The sequence below is a fragment of the Daktulosphaira vitifoliae genome, unplaced genomic scaffold (assembly GCF_025091365.1).
Source record: "Daktulosphaira vitifoliae isolate Bord-2020 unplaced genomic scaffold, ASM2509136v1 Scaffold_4, whole genome shotgun sequence".
Lineage (NCBI taxonomy): Eukaryota > Metazoa > Arthropoda > Insecta > Hemiptera > Phylloxeridae > Daktulosphaira > Daktulosphaira vitifoliae.
Window position 1 is genome coordinate 40,101,854 of NW_026099575.1, and position 12,132 is coordinate 40,113,985.

Sequence of the window (12,132 nt, forward strand, 5' to 3'; positions counted from 1 at the left end):
AAGAAATCCGTTCGGTGAGAGTTGAGAAAAAGTGGTAACAAACACAAAAAAAAAAATCACATCATAGTAAAATTAATACCTTCTCAGCTTCGCATTAAAGCTAAAAAAAGTTATTAAATTATTTGAAAGAGTATTCTTAAATTTTATTTGACCATTTATTCGTTTTCTTTTTGCTTGAATTTAAAGTTACCATGTAGTTGTATGTATAAAAAGACAATTAACGCTTCTATACCTATTTGGTGTTCCATTATAAAAAATTCAAGAAATATTAAACATTGGGTATACTGATAACTTGTCACTATTACAAATTGATATGATTTTTTTTTAACCGTAAATTCCATAAGTGTTATCAGCTACCATTTTAAAGCAGCTGATTACACAAACTGCTGGTTTACCTATTTTTTTTCTTGCTACATGAAATTTTATTGAACAACAAATCAGCTGTCAGCAAACAAGAATTTATACATCGCTTCAGTGTAATCTTTGACTAATAATAATAATACGTGAACACTTAAGTAACGCCCCTCCACAATTACAAGTACTTATCTAATATTACCACCTCTACTATTTTTGCGTACTCATCATTACCACTACTATTTTTTTAAATACAATATACTTTTATGATTGTTGGTGCAGTGCAGTCATAAGATCATAAGTGAATGTTGGTCAACCATTGTGTAGAATTAGGTATTTAGACACCGGTTAGCAGCCTTTTAGAATTTAGCCATTTTTACCTTTAAATACTGCTTAAAAAAGTAAGTAACTCTACAGTATTTTCATTTAACATGATACAATTGTAGTTTTCAGTAGAAAATATGTATATATACATTTTTTCCATTGTAAAATCATATCATAAAAACATTTGTCTTTATTTGCTTATATGTGTGGGTGTTATATATTCATCACGAACTTGATTATTTCTCAATAAAATGGTAGAAATATTATTTTTTCAGTATTCTTAGCATACATTTTCACAACTGGTTCCAGTTTAATTTTGAAAACTTTTAAAACAAACCCTATAAATAGTTAGTATGACCTTTTTAAAATCCTTAATTTATTTTTAATTTCAGTGTCCAAATGAAGGGTAGCATTTTTGTCTTACTTATATGCAGCTTGGCATTTGCGCACAAGTCTAAGGACAATAAAACTAAATGGTGGAGTGTTCCAGAACCTGTAGCAACAGTTGGAAAATTATTTTATTTTAAAATACCCCATGATTCTTTTATTGAAAATACTGGACCTATTGATGTAAGTATTATTTTTTCCGTGTGAACTAAGTTTTATAATTTTTATGTATTTCTATTAAAAATATTTCTTACATTATAACTTAATTAATGTAAATAACAAATGCTTTTACTATTAAAAGGCTTGATATCAGCCATTTGAAAATTCTTGGATATAGATAGGAGTGTAGATAGAGATTATTTGTTGGGAGTGTCGAATACCAATTCCTAACAAATTATTTTTAATTGTATATGATCATAATTAAAAATTGTTTATAACAGGAATGGGATTTGAACCCCTAACAGCAATCTATCCTAGAGACATCATTTATAGTAGCAAAAAATGTTTATATTTTTATTTACCTAGTATAAATTTACAATCATTATTACAAACTTGGATTTAACCATTCTTCAGTAACCTAGATTTAGCCTAACTATAATACTAAATTTGAGTTTAAATTTTCTAATTTAAAGTGCTATGATCTAAATATTTTTATTTCAAAGTAAGTATCAAGTATAATTTCATAATTAATAAATTTTCACAATGGCATAAAATTATTAGCTACTTGTCTTTTAAAATTTTTGATTAAGAAATACATGCTATAATTTTATTATTTATTTATAGGTATTATAGTTAAAAGCTAATTTTTTTTTATTTTAGAAAATCAATTAACAAATAGTATTAATTTTTAAGTAAAATGAAAAATATTTATTAAATTAAGCATTTTTTTAATAAATACTTCATAATTTTTTTAAGTTTCTCGGTCAAGATGGTGGAGGACTACCAAGCTGGTTAGTGCAAAGTAAAGATGGTGAACTGGAAGGTATTCCAGGACCTGAAGATGTTCGTGATGGTTTATTAGTTCGTGCTGGAGATAAAAGTCGAAAATCAATTTCTGATGTAGCGTATATTAGAGTTACACCTTTAAAATGGAAAAATGTTCGAAATAATGTTAGCACAAACCTATTATTATTATATAAATCTATTATTTCACCTTTATGAAATAAAATATTAATATGACACTGACTATGAAATTTGTATTTTTTATCAATTAAATTTTATTCTATAAAATATAGTTTTATAAAAAAAAAAAAATTATGAACGTTCCTTTTTTCATAATTATTAATATTTGAAATTCTCTTATTCTTTATTTAGAAACGATGCAAGGTATCTGAAGATTCAATACTTCTTTGTCTTGTAATTGGAATGAACTTCAAAAGCATACAACCTTTACAAAGACTAATTGCCCTAAAAAATCTTGCTGGATTTTTGAATCTTCCACAAGTAAAAAATTGTTATTTTTATCAATACTTATATTTTACAAACTTATTATATTGTTAATAATGAATTTTAGGACTCAGTGCTTTTAGTTCCCCAAGAAAGTGTATCATCATGGTTAATGGATTATTTAGTGTCAACTGAGAGACAATCGTATAAAAAACATCAATATAATGACACATCATTTGTCTTATGGGAGGTAAATAATATTTCATATCTTATTATTTAAATAGAAATGTAGTATGTTATTTAATATAAATTTGTAAGGTTGGTTGTGGAGGAAGTATTTGGCTAGAACATATTGATCATGTTCGTCAGATGCAAAGTAATGCTGTTGATGGAACATTGTCCGAAGTACTGCAACTTCCAGTGACAAGCTATAGATTAGTAAATTCATTGAACCCTTTAAGAGGACGGCGTCAAGTATGATAAAGCTATTTATTTATTTATTAAAAATAAAAAATATAATATGCATGAAGGTAAATGGAATGAAACATAGTAAGGTCATTACAAATTTTGAAATTGGAGATTCTGAAGAAAAAAAAAATGTTCAAGATGACATCAACAATGATGAAGATGATGATGATATTTCGGATGACGATGAAATTATTCCTGATTCAAGAAAAACACTTGTAGAGCCATCTCCAGTTTTTTTGCCTGATCAATATGATACAGATCATCTTCATAGACATCATCGTAGAGATGAATCAGTTATGGATTTCCAAAAAGACTCTATAAGTCCCTCGCCTGTATTGGTAAATATATAATAAAGTAAAATATTTTCCCTTTTCAAATTTTAAATTTTACTTTAGGATTCAAGTCAAGTACCCTCAGTAGATCCAAATGGTGTTGTTAGATCATATAATAATATTCAACCCACTCCAACATTTTTTGAGTCTATGTCTTCTTCACCTACAACACCTGAATTAGCTGTATGAAAACAAAATAATAATAAAACAACTGGTATAACTAAGTTCAAATACTTTGTTTTGTCTTGTAGGAATCAGTTGACATGAATGAATCTTATGCTACTACTATGATTGATGAGAATGTGTCTACAGAAACTCCTGCCTTAGCTCAAGACAAAGTAAAAGAAATTATCAGCAGCGATTCTGGCAGTACAACAACAATTTCCACAACAACAAATTTCGATGATTCCAACTCGCCTCCGTTTGTAAAAAAAAAATTTTCCAAACTACCTATTACTGCAGGAAAACCTTTAAAGTATGATTATTGTATCAATTTTAAAGTCTAACTTATTAATTTAAAATTTTAACACATTTTTAGGTATGCTATTCCTAATACTGTATTTTATGACTCAGAAGATGGTGATGTGAAAAATTTAAAATTATCAATATTAAATACAGATCCAACATTATTATCTTGGATAGAATTTGACCAGGAAAATCAAATATTATATGCATTGTATGTATTAATTTTATATATTTTAAATATGTATTAAAATTTTAATTATAATACTAAATATGTTATTTAAATCATGAATTTTGGTAAATTAAAAACTTCTTTTAAGTTTTCAAGAACTTCCATTCTACAAAAAAAACAATAATCCTGTCTAATTTTGGAATTATTAATAGTGATATGGTTGATTTTTTAAATTGTCTTTTTTTTTCTTTGGTACAACCATTTAATTATATATATAGTTTAATTTTAATTTATGGATTAGCTGCAACAACCAGCTTGCTCTAATTTTTTAAAAATTAACTTTTTGATAGAAATTTTACATACTATTTTTTGTAAAAATGTAATTAATAGATACATTTAATAATTTTTCATTAAATTATAAGAAAAAATGTTAAATTCCATTTTCCTAAATTTGAATGTAAAACAAATTTGTTTTTTTTTCTCCTAAAAATTGTTCAAAAATGGAGTAGCAAATTCTGAAAATAATTTTATTATTTTAAACTAAAAGTTCTACTTTATATACAGTTTAAATTATTTTTCCTATTATAATGATATTATAATTGATATAAAAAAAATAAAACAAAAACATTCAAGTTTTTTGACTAAACAGTCATATTTAATTAAATAATCTAATATATTGTTACAATTATTTTTTTCCAAATTTTATACATTATATAATCTGAAAAAAAATACAAGAATATAATTTACTAAGCATTATTCTAATTTTATTTAAAATATATTTGTAGACCTTTAGATAAACATGTTTCAAAATGGGAAGTCATTATTCAAGCACAAGACTCTGGTAAACTAACTGTAAATGATACTCTTGAAATTGCAGTTCATCAATTGCCTCATTATCGTGCTATTAATCATAAGATCATATTACAAATGCATTTAAAACCAGATTCATTAGCTATGACTCGCCCAGTTAGCTGGAGTTTAGATATAATTGAAAAGCTTGCTGCAATTTATTCTTGTGATACTAATAATATTACAGTGTTAGATATACCAAACCCTGCTGTATTATTGGCTAATGAAGATAGAAGAAGTATAAAATTTATTTGGACTAATGATACTCTACCACGAGACGTATGCCCCAATGAACAAATACTACAAATTCTAAGTGTAAGTCTTCTATTATAATTTTTCTATATATAAGTTAAAATATTATGTTGATAATTAATTTGCAGAATTTAAAGCCACAAAAAATTAATAATAATAAGTTTACAAAACTACTGGGTACATCAGTTATTTTAGAAGATATCAGTTGGGAAGGTTTAAGTAATTGTGCATCTCCACCTATATCAAGTCAAAATTTCCAACCTGTACTAAGAAATCCAGTTGATCTAATAAATGCTTCCTATGGGCAATTGTTATCTTATATTGTGCCTGAAGTAAATACATATTTGGTATAAATGTTTTTTGAGTTTTCTTATTTTATACCTAATGTCTTTTAGGATACATTCTATGACCCAGATGATGGTTCTTCAAGAAGATTGAAGTTATCACTAATGACTATTGATCGTTCGCAAGTACCTTCAAATAATTGGTTGCAGTTTGATCCTAAAAATCAAGAATTTTATGGAATTCCAATGTGGAGTGATAAAAATTTTTCTGAATATCAGTTGGTAAGATTAAAATATATCTTTAAATTGAAACATAGCTAATTTTTATTTTTTTCAGATATGTACAGATAGAGATGGAAAATCAAATCATGACAGCCTTGTTGTATCTATACACAATGGAACTAAACCCTTAACTACTGCTGAATTTAGTATAATTTTTAAAAAGCCAGAATTTAAAGAATTTAACAGCTCAGCTAAATTAAAAAAGATATTCATTGAGCATTTAGCCAAACTTTTTAATGATAGCGATACATCCAATATTGTATTACTTGATATTAACATAGTAAACAGTATGACTAAGGTGACTTGGTACAATAAAACATTAGATACCAATAAGTGTGATGAAAAAAAAATTCTTTATTTACGAAAAGTATGTATTATTTTTAAGCATTTTCTAATTATTTTTATGAATTATTATCTTAAAATATTATTATATTAGCAATAAAATTTTGTTCTGAATTATATGTAATTAAACTGTTAAAAAAAATTGATACCCTTGAATATTCTTTTGAAAAAATCTAAAAAAAGAATAAAGTAAAAATAAATTAGATAAATTAAAATAGTTATTTCAAAAATACCATAGGTCATATTTATAAAAATTTTAGAAATAAGTTAAACCTTCTGGTTATCTTAAACATAGCTTCAAAAAACTACATAATCCCTTTAAATTCCAATTTAATATGTTTAGATTTTGTTAAATGATGAAGAAAAGTTGAAAGAAAATGTAGCTAAAATTATGAGTACATCATTTCATGTCATTAGTGCAAATGTTGTACCAACTGGTATGTGTGAAGGTGGATTTATTGAAGTACGGCGAAAACCACCAAAAAACATTTTATCTGTTGATGATAATATATGGATGTTATTTGATACAACAGATCAATATTTCTTCACTTTAATTGTTCCAGCTATAATCATTTTAGCTATGATATTTATTGCTGGACTACTAGCTTGTTTCTTATATCGCCGAAGACCCTCTACTAAATTAAGAATGGGGGATAATGAACGACAAAGTTTTCGTAGTCGTGGTATTCCAGTTATATTTCAGGTAATAAATCATTACATACAGCAGATAAAAAAAACATTTTTATGAGTAGTCAAATTTACAATACCAATAAAAAATATTTCTAAAATAGTAACCTACACATTTAAACTTTGAATTCAACAATTTAAATGCTAGTGATTTTTAATTACTTTTTCAATATTTTATTTTATATATTTAAATTCAAAGATTTTATTTAACTTTTTAACTCTTATCTAACTGTCAACATAGTACATTATTGTATAAAACAACCAATGTTAATAGTTAGTAACATTTATACAATATATGAACCTTTTTTTTTCCAATTGCCTTTCTAATGTATATTTTAGCTTTGGTATAAAACTGAGAATGTATAAATTTTACTATAATATGATTTTTAATTCAAATAATAAGGTATTTTTTTAGTTATAAATTTTTGACATATTCTGGATATCCCAACACCTTCAATTAAACATTAAATTAAATCTGATGATTAACTTTAAGCTATATAAAAAAAAAATTCTTATGGCATTTCTAGTTAACATTGGATGTCAAAGTTAAAAAACATGTAATGTAAAAGTTGTCAATTTTTTTATCATAAAATATATTATTTTTCATAGTAATGCCTTAGTAGTATAGATGTATTTTATATAGTTCATTTGCTTAAAATCATTTTATGAAAATTATTTTGATTACTATCACAAATTAAATTTATTGCTAGGATGAACTCGATGAAAGACTAGAACCAACTAATAAAACTCCAATAATAATGAGAGAAGAAAAACCACCACTTCCACCACCTGAATATCAACGATCCTTTCCTATGGCTACTACTGCCTTATTAGCAGACACAGAAGACTCACCTTATCAACCACCACCTCCACCATTTACAAGTATTGGCTCTAATCATAGATCAAAACCAACTTCTACACCCTCATATCGCAAGCCTCCACCTTATGTTCCTCCTTAAAAAGCCTGACATATGTATATGTAGATTTTTACATATATTGTAAACTGGTCTCGTAAATCAATTTGACTGATAAATTTTTTTTGTCATTGTTTGGAACTCCAGTTCCAGTTTAAATTTAAATTATAAGAAATTGCTAATTAAAAGAAATAATTCTAATAGTTTATATTATAACTTGATTTTTTTATTTTATTTTATTCATTGTATTCAAAGAATTTTTAGAACTTAATATCATACTAGCTATATATATATATTTTTTTTTTTTGGTGATTAAAATTTATTGTACCAAATTAGATTAATATTTATTTTATAATTGTGTAAAAAACAATTTATAACAAAATAATTCTTATTCTTATTAGCAACTGTTTTGATTTCTGTAAAACAATTTTTTATTGATTTATTATATGTATCATTCATCATCAACTATAGTTGTTAAATTTAATATTATGTTTGCATTAATTATATTTTACTGATAATTTTTAGTTGACAAATTATACAAACTAGTAGTAATAAATAATTAAATTAAGATCTTAATTATGTATAAATATTAGATTTAAAAATGTATTGTGTGATTTTTTTATTTAGTAAATCTTATGATGTAGATAGTTTTAAAAACAGTATTATATTTTTAAAACGATATATATATATATATATTTTTTTTTTTTTTGAATTTACAAGTCTTCCTATCAAATTCCATCAATTTCAATTCAAATAATCTTTATTTTTTGTATTTATTACTGTTGATATATACGCACTTAAAAATCAATTTGAAAAATACTTTCAAAATCATTTAATTAAACTTCTTAATTAGAAATTATTATAGTTTTATTTAGTAAGTGTGTATAAGTAAATTTGTATTTAGATGATTGAACACAATGTGTTATATTCATATTTGATGGAAATAAGTTAATTGATTTAATTGTATCTTGTTATACAAAAAATATTTTAATTTATCTGTATATTGTAGTTAATTTTTTGTAACAACTTTAATAATATTGTTTTAATATAACATCATGTAGTATAATGTGCTTTTGATTTTTCAAGTTTTATACAAGTATAATTTTTTAGAAAGTGCACATATTTGATTCTGTAACAGAGAAATAATTATATTTGTAACAAGTTTTAAAATAATCAAAAATAATAAAATACTTTAAATAAATAATAATAGATACTAAAAAAAAAGTGAACTATATTTATTATTAATGTATTTACACAAATGGAGAGATAATACATTTATAACTTGAGAATTTACAATTGCAAAAATAAATATAAAAAATAAGTATTTAATATTAAGAGGAAGATCTCTTATGTTTATTTTTTTTATGTTTTATATGGTCAGATTTATGTTTTCTATGAGGTGATTTTGAATGTTTACTCTTTTTTGATTTATAGTGTCTGGACCGATCACTGTAATCACTTTTCTTCTGATATTCATGATTTTTCTGAGATTGATATTCAATTTTATGANTTTCTGATTTTCTTCTGATTTCTGATTCATGATTTTTCTGAGATTGATATTCAATTTTATGATTATCATTTAACATTGATACAGAATTTTTCCCTTGATGATACTCTTTATATTCCTTAATATTAAGAACTTTACTATTTTTGTCATAATCATCCTTGGTAACTAATTGAAATGTATTTTCACCAACTTTTTCCATTTGACTACTACGAGCCATTTTTACAATGACTCTAGCTGCTCCCTCGTCAAAACCTACAACATGACCATACTGGCCATCAAGTCTACCACATATGAACTGTACACATGATCCAGCTTTTAGTTTTAATTCTTCGTTGATTATTTTACTTTTTGGTGCTGATTTTATAAGTTTATCTGCTCCAAGTCCCATACCTTTAGGTCTTAATTCTGGCATATTAGAAACAACTAATTTAGCGTTTTTTCCAATACCTTTTTCTGGTTCCCAGCCCATTCCTCTAAGCATAGCTAACCCAAATTGCTGAATAGGAACATTTAAATAATCTTCAGCTGTTGATTCTTCTTTACCATCAGGAGGGTTAACTATCATTGGTACTTCTATAATTTTTTCTTCTTCAGATTCGTTCTCATTATTACTAGATAGCAACTCACGTACAGCCATTTCTTCTAAAGTTAAGGGTCTATCGTTAAGTATAACATCATCTTCTTTATTTAGCTTAGCTTTTTCTTGCTTAATTGATAAATTATGTTTGACAGAATTTGGCATTGGTATTACTAAAGGACCAATATTTTCTTCTTTATTAATGCCTAATATTTTAATTGAATTCTCTTCAACACATTCAACATACTGTATACATTTTTCTTGTGTTTGTTTAGAAACAGATATCACTTTAGGCTTTACAGAGACTTTACTAAAAGAAAACGAAATTTTTTTATCATCATCAACCATGTTTAACAAAAAGTGTTTTTTTCAACTAACAACTCAAATAAATAAAGTAATTTAAAAATAATATAAATTGTAATCAAGATTTCAGTTTCAATTAATAGTGTGTAAACGTTAATATACGCGTTCAGTTTTTCATGATAACGTTATCTACAAATAATATTTTACTCAGATTACGGGCTCATTGAAAATTTTTATTCAGTCTGTACCCTCTCATTTATTATCCCCATCTATTCTTTACATTCTATTTCACTTGATGTAATAGAATTTATATTTGTTTATCATCAATACAAATTATTCTCTCATTTTTATAGCCATCCACTTAAGTGGTCAAGTAAACGTACCTTTTTCTAAACATATGCTACTGATATTATCAAGTATGCTTCTACTTAAGCATTCAAATTCAAAGGTGGGCAAGTTATTTCGTTTTTTCTATTAACTTGTAAAGTTAAATTGATAGAATAAAATCAAGTTAAGTTACTATTTACTAAATTTTAATAGTATAGGTAAATTGGATATTACCGAACCACTAAGACCTCAAATAAGGACAAGGTTTGATATATATGAACAAAGATGTAGTTAATAATAGGAAATTTAGTTTGTTACGCCGCATTGTATGGTAAAATATTTAATAAATTAAACAGAAATTAATTATTACAAAATAACAAAAAACTGAGAAAGCGCGGCATTGTCAAACTGATTTTATCAAACCATATTCATAGTAATTTGGTGAAATTCGATGAATAACCATATAATAAAAGATAAAAATACAATTTTGAGTTTGCACATGCTAGTGAGTGAAAATAAGATGCATTGACTAGTTTCTATTTCTAGAATTACTGGAAAACGATACGGAAGATAAAAACAGCTATTTAAGCTAATATTCATAGTTGTTTTTTCCGTTTGGAGGAAAAATAAGACGGAGGTAGTTGGCCGTAAGACCAAAATAAAGGAGACAATAGCTGCTAAGCCGGAACCCCCTCCATCCGACCGCAGAATAACTGTCGTCGAAGGTGCCTCGTACGGAAACTGTGGTGATTGACCCCCTCAGGAAATGTCAGCAGTGCGCTACAGTCATAGAGACTTCGATAACGACTGTTGATCTTAAGGCTTTGGGTGTCCAGCTATCGGGCACCATAATGACCCAGGCGGGTGCCGCTGTGCTGGAGGTCTAGGGAACGGGCGCCCAGACCCCACCCAACCGAACTTAGAAGCGACACTGGGGGGGGACATACGGATTCATCGATCGGCGAAGTCCATCACCGTCATGCTCCTGGATGTGAAAAAGTAATCGAAGGAAGGCGCAGCACGTGACGTACTACTAGATGACCTGCAATTTATTTTTAGCTTCCATGCGGAGCTGAGAAAGTATTACTTTTACCAAGGTGTATTTTTTTTGGGCCTGTCACTATTTTTTTAGCTATCGCTGGATCATTTTTTTTCAACGATACACTAAAAGATCACAAATCGTATTTAGTCGAAGATATTACCTTCAAAAATTAAACATTGTTCCCTTAAATAGTAGAAATTCACTAAATATTACTACTTTTAAAATGTCAACATTGTTTCATTTTTTTACATAAAACTGTCATAACTTTTTGAAAAATAGATGAATTGTAGTTGGTTCTTTTAATATTTTCCAGAGCCTAAAAAAATTATTTATTAATTTTTTAAATTGAAATTCAGCGAATAAATTACAGTAATTAAATTAATTTCAAAATACGTGATTCTATTAACAATTAAAGTGATTGTGCTATAATGGACTAAAACGGCCTAAAATAATGGGTCTTCTTAATTAGTAATGTACAACTAGGTGTCATACATAAAAAAATGTTGATTTTTTTTAGTTGCAAATGTTTTTTGATTTATCAGCTTTTTATCAGAATAAGCCTACCAACTAACCAGGATTTTCGCTGTGGCCTTCTCAATTGTGTTTATAATTAATCAAGAATAAAAAATAATTTAATAAAAATGTTATACTTATTTAAAATAAGAAATAAACTGCAATCGTTCTTGACGAAAGAGGCCCTATCTAATTTTTCTTATATTAATTTTTCTTATTAAATTATAAGACTTAAGCTGAATGACAAAAATGTTAAACATTTTAAATAAAACAATTATTAAAAAAAAAATATTCAATGTGTTTTAACATTTAAGTTGCTCATACTTGAATAGACTCTCAAAATCCGCGAGTTTTGATGACCATTCTCT

General features: G+C 26.2%; 2 protein-coding genes across 3 annotated transcripts; one reads left to right on the forward strand and one right to left on the reverse strand.

Moving 5' to 3' along the window:
• Positions 1-419: 419 nt before the first annotated feature.
• On the forward strand, positions 420-7,738 carry LOC126904791 (dystroglycan 1). 2 transcript variants are annotated; one of them, XM_050684036.1, is made up of 17 exons: positions 420-538; positions 637-755; positions 1,071-1,248; positions 1,981-2,175; positions 2,380-2,508; positions 2,579-2,701; positions 2,770-2,925; positions 2,982-3,257; positions 3,315-3,434; positions 3,503-3,726; positions 3,790-3,927; positions 4,671-5,049; positions 5,115-5,318; positions 5,382-5,552; positions 5,608-5,919; positions 6,238-6,597; positions 7,292-7,738. In XM_050684036.1, the coding sequence occupies exons 3-17, from the start codon at positions 1,078-1,080 to the stop codon at positions 7,538-7,540; spliced, it is 3,207 nt and encodes a 1,068-aa protein (XP_050539993.1). In that variant the 5' UTR covers positions 420-538; positions 637-755; positions 1,071-1,077; the 3' UTR covers positions 7,541-7,738. The 2 variants fall into 2 exon arrangements, with proteins under 2 accessions (XP_050539993.1, XP_050539992.1); XM_050684035.1 differs by having other exon boundaries at positions 455-755.
• Positions 7,739-8,692: 954 nt separating this feature from the next.
• Positions 8,693-10,050, reverse strand: LOC126904798 (G-patch domain and KOW motifs-containing protein). Its single transcript, XM_050684054.1, has one exon. It carries the CDS (start codon positions 9,925-9,927, stop codon positions 8,827-8,829), a length of 1,101 nt encoding a protein of 366 aa, XP_050540011.1. The 5' UTR covers positions 9,928-10,050; the 3' UTR covers positions 8,693-8,826.
• Positions 10,051-12,132: the final 2,082 nt, after the last annotated feature.

Excerpts from the sequence above, each read along its gene's own strand:
- LOC126904791 (XM_050684036.1), top strand. The coding sequence starts at position 1,078 with ATGAAGGGTAGCATTTTTGTCTTACTTATATGCAGCTTGGCATTTGCG. Across the intron at positions 5,319-5,381 it reads TATCTTATATTGTGCCTGAA|GATACATTCTATGACCCAGA; the intron begins GTAAATACATAT and ends AATGTCTTTTAG. Across the intron at positions 5,553-5,607 it reads ATTTTTCTGAATATCAGTTG|ATATGTACAGATAGAGATGG; the intron begins GTAAGATTAAAA and ends TATTTTTTTCAG.